This window comes from Xenopus laevis, chromosome 3L (genome assembly GCF_017654675.1).
Source record: "Xenopus laevis strain J_2021 chromosome 3L, Xenopus_laevis_v10.1, whole genome shotgun sequence".
Classification (NCBI taxonomy): domain Eukaryota; kingdom Metazoa; phylum Chordata; class Amphibia; order Anura; family Pipidae; genus Xenopus; species Xenopus laevis.
Genome location: NC_054375.1, coordinates 32,768,014 through 32,777,156, shown reverse-complemented (window position 1 = coordinate 32,777,156; position 9,143 = coordinate 32,768,014). Strand labels below are relative to the sequence as shown.

Sequence of the window (9,143 nt, the reverse complement as noted above, 5' to 3'; positions counted from 1 at the left end):
TAAGAGGGTTGAATCAGTTTATTTAAAACATATAGATAACCATGCAGCAATGCACACTGCTATTTCCTCAGGATCACATTTATGATAGAAGGTATTTCAGAGATGCATCTTCTAATCCACTTTCCCTATTATGGCACAGTTATTGTAAACAAAAAATAAAGGGAAACCAAATCCAGAACATTGCAGGGCTCTATAAAAATATAACGTCCCATATGTAAAATACTGTTTCATATAAATAATGCATTTTTATAAAACTATTAATTTATAATAGTATGTGCCATGTTCCCCCATAGAAAAGCTACCTTTTTATGCACTTGAGTCCAGCTTCTGGTTAGTATTTTCTGTCTTACTGTTATTATGAGCTGTCAGGTGATCTCTAAGGGACAATGAAGAACATAACAAAATAGCGACATACGTATATGTCAGTTTGTAAGATTGTTTAATAGGGCACACATTATATTAAAAATTATCTGCAGGTTAAACGGCAAATCAACCCCAAAATAAAAAGAAAAGAAAAAACACAATTCTAACCAACTTTCCAAAAATTTATTAAAACATTTTCAGAGCGTTTAAAGTTATTTGTAAAAATACAAGTTGCTATTGAAAGTAGCATTTGCTTAACTCCCAGTCGTTACTTTTTAAACAATGTTGCAACAGTCTTGGTTCCCCAGCGAAGACATGTCTGTTCATCATCTGTCTTACATTGTAGTCTGAGCCACCAGGGCAGAGAATAGACAGGGACAGACACTGCTTTCAATGGCAATACAAATACAAATAACTTAAAAACCATAGAAATATTGTAAAGTTGCTTAGAATTATGTTTTCTTCATTTAGATGGTATAGTATTCCTTAAAATGAATTTCATTTCTGGCTATTTGGAGAGACTAAACCCAGGTGAACTTTGTCTTTAGGCTGATAGCCTGAGTTAATAATGCACATTTTTTCCCGGGTAGCACAGCGATTTCCAATAAGACTGTATAGTACAGAATGCGGAGCGGTTTCATCAGTTGTCTGCTCAGTCGCTGTCTGAATCATCACTTTCATCTTCATTGCTGTCCTCCTGGTCTCCCGTACTTTTCCCCTCTCCTGTCTCTTCTCTGAGATCAGAGAAAAAGTCATCTGCTCCACCAAAGGCTTTCCGACTCAAGGCAGGCAGCTGCTTGTTCTTCTTACGTTTCCTATAAACATCCACTACAATGGAGCTAAGTGAAGACATGTCCCAGAACTTCACCTTTTGGTCATGGGCACAGCTGGCCAAGAATTTGCCATCTCGAGACTTTGCCAGCTGCTCAATGGGTTCACCCGGATGTTGCCCCACGGTGCCAACAACTCGATTAGGCAAGATATTAATCGCCCTGTTAAGAGTGGGAGGAGAAAAGAACAACCCATAAAACTCCTAAGTTATTCAAGGTTGTATAAAAATACAAGAGGTCCTCTGCACTCAACCATTATCAATATATTCAGGACATTGAGCCATTTTGTGCCTTAAAGGGATTCTGTCATGATTTTTGTGATGTTGTTTTTATTTCTAAATTACACGGTTTACACTGCAAATAATTAACTCTACAATATAGAATTTCATTCCTTAACCAGCAAGTGTATTTTTTTAGTTGTAATATTGGTGTGTAGGCCCCCATCTCAGCTCATTTTACCTTGTCATGTGCTTTCAGAAAGAGCCAGCACTTTAGGATGGAACTGCTTTCTGGCAGGCTGTTGTTTCTCCTACTCAATGTAACTAAATGTGTAGCAGTGGGACCTGGAATTTAATATTGAGTGCTGTTCTTAGATCTACCAGGCAGCTGTTATCTTGTGTTAGGTAGCTGCTATCTGGTTACCTTCCAATTGTTCTGTTGTTAGGCTGCTGGGGGGGGGGGGGAAGGGAGGGGGTGATATCACTCCAACCTGCAGTACAGAAGTAAAGAGTGACTGAAGTTTATCAGAGCACATGACTGGGGGCAGCTGGGAAACTGGCAATATGTCTAGCCCCATGTCAGATTTTAAAATTAAATATAAAAAAAGAGAGGTTTACTCTTTTGAGAAATTGATTTCAGTGCAGAATTCTGCTGGAGCAGCACTAGTAACTAATGCGTTTTGAAAAATAAAACATTTTCCCATGACAGTATCTCTTTAAGCTTCTAAAAATGCCTTACCCTTTAAATAAACCAGGGATTGTTTTGTTCCTTTAAGGCACAAAATGTCTCAATGTCCTGAATATTGATAATAGGTTAAGTGCATTGGACCTCTTTGCCTATATGAATTTTCTGGTCACAGCCTTATTGCACCCCCTTAATGGTTTTAAAAATTAGTGGGGATTACTGCTTTCCCTTGTTTATTAAAGGCTGTAGATACACGAGAAGTTAAGAATAGAATTACCTTTAGGAGATAGAAACACTATACTGTTACCAGATCTGGAAGAAATATTTTTTGGGCATTTTCAGTCTGATTACCTCATGTACCAGTGGCCACAGGCAGTTTCATCATAGTCCATGGAGAAACCAGCTCCTTTAACATTAGCATAACTACCAGAAATATTTTCTAATCAGCTTATATTTGCTACACAAAGGTGGACCCTGCAGCTTAACTGGGCTATATTTTAGCTTGTGTGTATGCGTGTGTAATACATTTGAGCTTCTGAAGCCAACACATTTACTAGTGCAGGACAATAGCACATTATATATAAATGCATATAGCCACATAACTAACCTGATGACACCATCCATAGATCCAGTGCACACAATGTTGTCTGTAATGGGTACCATGCAATCAATTGATTCAGCTTTCACTGCAAAGCGATCGCTAGTTGCCCCAAAGCCATTCCAGTTGAACAGGTAGATCGTCCCCTCGTTGGAACCACAAACCACCTTCTTACCTCTCTGAAAAACAAGTGGGCGCCTAAGAGTTAATGCTGAAGAGAATGCATTTCAGGAAACCCAGAATGTGGTGTCAATATGCCCAAAACTTGTTAAAGTGGACATTTCCCCATAGGCAGCAAAGGGAAAGGTAGTCGGAGTCAATTTAGGGCAGTCAACGTTGCTGTCAAAATGCTTAAAATTCACAGCTTCTGCTATAAGTCTTAAACAGGGACGTCCATCCCTTATTTGGCAAAATGAGACATAAGCCAAAAATGATAAGCTAAATTAAACCTCTTAAAAAACTAATGAGAAATAGTTGGTTCAATGGAAAAGTGTATCAAATACACTATGATAATAATTAATAAAGTGTTTAATAAAATTAATACTGCCTTAATTTACCCACCTTCATTATAGACACAGATGTCAAGTCTCCACTTTGGTACTCTGACAGCAGCTCAAACCTGCGTCTCTTTATATTAAACACTCCCATAGTTCCATCTCCGCTGGTAGAGAGAAGAAACTGTGTTTATGCAAGCAGGCAAAACAGGACATGCAACTGTTTCAATATTGTTTTAATTTTTTTGTTTAAATTCTTTAATTTTGGTTTATATGTTTACCTTTTTAGGCTGCTAGCTCTGGAGAGCAGACGGTTTAATCAAGCAGTTTTGCTTTAAAAATAAAGCCCTGACTGTGGCTACTAGCATACTTTACCCTGTGGATATGCTGGGAATTCACAGTCCAGTTTTATTTGAGCATAATTTTTAAGGAAAGCTTATGTCCCCTTAACATTATGAACCAGTTTCCGCCTGTGGGAACTTTCAGGTAATGAAACTAATCAGTTAAAAGGGTATTAGTATGATGTTGAGAGTTATATTCTGAGACAATTTGCAATGGGTTTTCATTTTTTTATTACTTGTGGTTTTTGAGTTATGTAATGTAATGTAATAAAGGAAAGGAAGAATGTCATGGAAGATTGACTCAGAATTGCCTTTACAGCTACTATCTGGCAGCAGAACAGATGCAAATCATTGCCCGGTGCTAACCGAACGGACTGTGAAAGCCTCTGGTATACCTGGCAGTCAGCAGCATCTTTTTGTTCTCGTCAATGACCATGTCACTGATGTACTCTTCGTGGTTCTTCATCTCCATAAAGGACGTGCCTCGACGCAGATCCCAGACTTTCAGCATCCCATTGTCATCTCCTGTGGCAAAAAGGTTCTCATCGATCAACAGCAAGCAGTTTAAAGGAGAGCTGGGAGGGAAAAGGTAGCAGTCACTATTATACCATTAAATGCAGACATTCAGCAAGGTATATGAATTGTGAAATGCTTGTCATGCCCACTTTAGACATCAAAATCACTTTTACCTTTTAAAAAGGGAGTTGGTCCCACCAGCCTTAGGAAAAAAGTACTGAAGTGCCACAACAGCATCTTACTTACCTTTCCCAGGAATCATTGGGATAGACTTAGAGACTTTAAAGTAGTTGGGTTAGAGAGGAAATTTGCTTTTAGAGACTTTACCCAACATTCCAAAATGTACTGTTGCACTATAAAAAACGTCTCTTAGACTAAAAGCATTTGTACAGTTTTTCCACACGGCATATTTTAGTGAAGAAAGAACCCCATACCCCCCCCCCCCCGTGCTACCCAGTGAATAAAACATCAGAAAAGTGGCCATCGTATGACTGTCTGTTCTGTTAAATACAGTAAAAGATTGACCCATGTATAGCCACCTTAAGTATAGGCACAACTTGCCCTTTAAAAGCAAAATATTACACACTCCAGGTTTGAAATATAAGGCAATGATGTAATTAATGGTACAAAGTTTGCAACAGGTAACCCATAGGAACCAATGAAATCTTTGGGAACACTCATGCCTTTGCTACTGCATAACATTTTTGAGCCACTACTTCAAACTTCAAAGTAATGATATTGTTTTTAGGGCAATGGGACTTTTGGCACACAGCAAATAGCTGCTGTCTCATCGTACACAAAGCTACATGTTCCACTGCCCTAAAGTTTCACTTACACAATACACACATGATAAAAATCCTTACTCGTGAGCTTTTGGGATGCGCTTGATCAGTTTACCCTCCTCCGTGCTGAGAATGTGAATTGACTTGTCTTTGGATACTGTGAAAAGCTCTACATAGAAAAGAAATAGTCATATTAATATGCAGCCAGACTAGTCAAACGTACTTAGCAGGGACACCCTGTGGACCCTGGGGCTAGGAAGCACTATAGCGCTATGTAGCGTCTAAATAATGTATGATGAGCATTCAATGTGCAACTGTGATATGTCATTGCCACTCATTACCCTGTTTTTATTTTTATACTGAACTGTTCCTTTAATGTCTACAGTTGCTGATGATGATTAATGAGACAGCACAGAACAACCAAAGACTGCTGGCCTCTTTATACACAAAATAATACACATAAAAAATAGTTCAAAGAGAAAGAGTCTCACGTTGGCCATCGCTGGTAAATGCAGAATCTCTGCAGGATTTGAGATGGTGCCCTGAGGACCAGAGCTCTTTATTTCCATCTTCCCAGCAGGAATAGGAATACCTGAAATGATAGAAATCTGCCTTTATTCCAGTATAGGATGCCCAATATAGCACCAGACATATCACTCATAACCACAGAGAATATAGACAATTATCCTGGCCACCAGGCACTACTCACTATCTGATCTGCTATAGAAGAGTATTTATCAGCTTACTCTAGTCAAGTTCCCCCTAACATCTACACATTTAGAACTAGTACCTTACACCTATTTTATTGACTATGAAAAATGTAACAGCATTTTTACAGCATGGGAATAATAGTGATAGCGGCAGTCCACAACCCTTGGACTATGCAAACTGTAACAGTATGGTGTGCACAAAGAATTTTGTGTAAAAACACAAAATGTTGTATTGATTCTGACCTGAGCACACAGTTTTTAAAAATTGCACATAGCGAAGAAGGAATTAAAGAGAACATTGTCTGGGGGGGGGGGGGTTTCTGTGTTGAATTTTTTTTCTTATAATGTTCCTAATCAGAAACTGGGTACTCTGTAAAGGACAAAGAAAAGTAGAATTGCTGTGGGGTGCCAAATTGTTAGCCTCCACCAAGTGATTCTAGTTTCCCAATTATAGGGTTGGTTCACCTTTAAATTACCTTTTAGTATGTTATAGAATGGCCAGTTCTAAGCAACATTCTTAATTGGTCTTATTTTTTTTTTTAAATAGTTTTTGAATAATTTGCCTTCTTCTGCTGACTCTTCCCAGCTTTCAAACTTAAAAGCATATATGCTCTGTAAGGCTATAAATTGTTGTTATTGCTGCTTTTTTATTAATCATCTTTCTACTGAGGTCCTCTACTATTGATATTCCAGTCTATTATTTATTATTATTAGGGTTAGTTGGACCTTAGCAACCAGAAATTCCAAACTGGAGAGCTGCTGAATAAATAACTCAAAAATCATACCAAAATTTAATTTAAAGGTGAACAACCGTTTTAAGACCCTGCTCAACTTTAGAAAAAAGTACACCTGGGTATTTTCCCTGTCAGCATGTCCATATTGTTCCAGTGTTCCTGCATCCCAGTATCCCCTGCTCTCTCCTGGATGAATGCACATGCAGCACCATATTTTGTCTCAGGTATTCTATCCCAGACATGTTCGGTATTTCTGTTCTGTACTGCCAGGGAAGGGAATACCTGGGGCAAAATATGATGGTTCAACCTGAAAAAAGTAACCCAGGCGGATACATTTTTTAATCAGCAGTGGCCTGGGTTAGAATTAAGCAACTAGAATCACCTAACCACCTGGCAGCACCCAGTGATTCTACCTTTCTTTGTCTTTAAAATCTTATTAGATTATATGCAATAACAACAATTGCGGGCAATCGGCAAGAATGGCACTTGCTAAGAAAAAAACCCAACAGGATAGTAACGGTACAAGTCGCTTGATATTTCACTGTCCCTTTAACTATGAATGAACTAAAATTACTTACACAAACACATCTCCATCCACATCTCCTGCAGCAAGTATATCTTGATTGGGGTGAAATGCAAGGGTGTTCACAGCAGCTTCAAATAAGATGTCCTCAGGGGTCTCTCTCAGCCTGGGCTCTGAGCTGCCTGCAGTGTCATCTAACTCTAAGCCTTCAGAGTCACCCTTCATGAACCAAAAAAAACAGTTAGGTTTAAAAGGGAGAGTATTGCTACTCAGCCTGGTCATCTGCACTAAATATACGATCATCTAGAACCAGTGGTTTTTGGCCTAAAGTCCAGGGTTTGCTGTAAACCCTCAGGGGAACCCTTCATGTAATGCTGCCGCTTGGAATGAAACAGCTAAGATACAACTTGGTCTTAAAGGCTTAATGATTTCCATTTTAATGTTATATTATAGTCCTTCTAATTTCCTAGAATGGTTGCAGGCAAATTCCCCATCTATAGCTCCTTACACAATCATATGATCCCAATTCTAAAGGGTAAACTCTGGCACCTTTAGTAGCAGTTTAGAGTTGAATTTATTCACATGTGCATCTACTGGTTGGCAAACAGAACTGAGATACTAATCAAATCATATGTTCCCATTTGATTTCTAGAGAATTGTCTAACCTCTTGGCGTTGATCATCCACTGACTCCTGGTTTTGGCTTGGTGGTACCTCCTGCAAACAAAGATTAAAGGCTTCAATGAGAGCTTAGACATATGAGGTGCTTGTAATTAATAACAAGCAGGGTTTATATGAGGCAAGTTCTCACAACAATAGTGCTGGTGCTTTCTTCAGTTTGTAACTGTTATTACAGTAATCCTGCTGTCCAGGCCTAAAGCAAATTATGTTTCTGGGATATATGACCACTCTTTCACTGGGGGGTCTATGGATAATATTTATAAGGGATAAACAATGGGTTATTTATGACCTGCAAACGTAGATGTGATCATGCAAAAAATGCTATGCAAGGTATTTGCACTTCTGCATAGTTGTGCAGAGTCCCCGCTTGTTCCAAAAAGCATATGCTAATACCCTTGCTGACACAACAGTTTACCATCACTCTCAAAGGTGGCAATAAGCTCCAGGGTTTCCACAGTAACCTGTGTCAACGGGCACGGTATATAATTGCACCGAGCTCTGTGCAAATTGTGGGGAAAATACAAAGTTGCACTTGTAGTAGGTAAATGACCCCCTATAGTGTTTTTGAAAATCACCCTCATTGGTGGTATCACTAAACCGCCACTGCTGGAAGACCTAGGAGATATAGAGGTCCAATAGGACACTGACCATGTAAACTGTCATATATATACTGTCATAATGTGTAGGGTGGCCCTACACTATTTTTGCTGGGTGCCAGTAACTGCTTGTTACGTCAACCCTAAACATGTAGGCAGCTATCAATAATATACAGCTACTGATTTCAATTTGGGGGTTACAAAAAAAGATGCTATTTTAAAATGTAAACTTTATTGAGCCTTTATAATAAATAAACAATAAAAATTATATATATATGTATATATATATATATATATATATATTTAATAATAATATATATATATTTAGTTAATATATATATATATATATATATATATTTAGTTAATAATAATATATATATATATATATATATATTTAGTTAATAATATATATATATATATATTTAGTTAATAATATATATATATATATATATATAAAGTTAATATAGTAAGTTTGCTATAGTGCCGGTGTTGTTGAAAGCAGCATGATCACCCAGGTTCTCTGCTAGTTCTCACTAGCAACTCGTGGTGCTGATTGAGGCTGCTGAGCACTCAAATGGATAAAGCAAAGTGAGGTTGTTGTTGTTTAAAAGCCTAACGCATTCAGACAACTCTAGCTTACTATATTCATGTTGCCCAATAGTTTCGCTGTTCTTAACGCAGCCCGCACTCGTGGATCACTGTTCACATGTCCCTGAAAGGCCCAGCAGCAGTCACCAGCACTTCCGGCGGCGCGCAGGAAATACGTCTACTCCTTTAGTTCCAAGATGCGATGCGTCACCAGTTGCCAAGGCAACTGGAATCCTTTCAGTAGTTTGAGGGCGCGTATCTTGATGCTGGTGGGCGGGGGCAAATTGTAGGCGACACACTGCAGACCCACCGCTGCTTTCCATTTCAGTGCTGGAAACAGCGGATAGAGGTCTGTTACAGAAAAGCAGTCAGACGATTTATTTCAATGAACAGTCAAGCTAACAGACTATCCTTTCTATGCACAACTAGTGCCATGAAGCTGACCCCCAACCTGAGTCAGTCCACTTAGTTTGGTGCAATTTCGC

At 38.6% G+C, this 9,143-nt stretch overlaps 1 protein-coding gene across 1 annotated transcript; it reads right to left on the bottom strand.

Moving 5' to 3' along the window:
- On the bottom strand, window positions 1-8,877 carry LOC108710859 (WD repeat-containing protein 55). The gene is made up of 9 exons (XM_018252044.2): window positions 8,711-8,877; window positions 7,460-7,510; window positions 6,850-7,013; window positions 5,319-5,419; window positions 4,909-4,996; window positions 3,925-4,104; window positions 3,256-3,355; window positions 2,704-2,873; window positions 1-1,355 (listed from the first exon to the last, which is right to left on the bottom strand). Exons 1-9 carry the CDS (start codon window positions 8,717-8,719, stop codon window positions 1,016-1,018), a joined length of 1,203 nt encoding a protein of 400 aa, XP_018107533.1. The 5' UTR covers window positions 8,720-8,877; the 3' UTR covers window positions 1-1,015.
- Window positions 8,878-9,143: the final 266 nt, after the last annotated feature.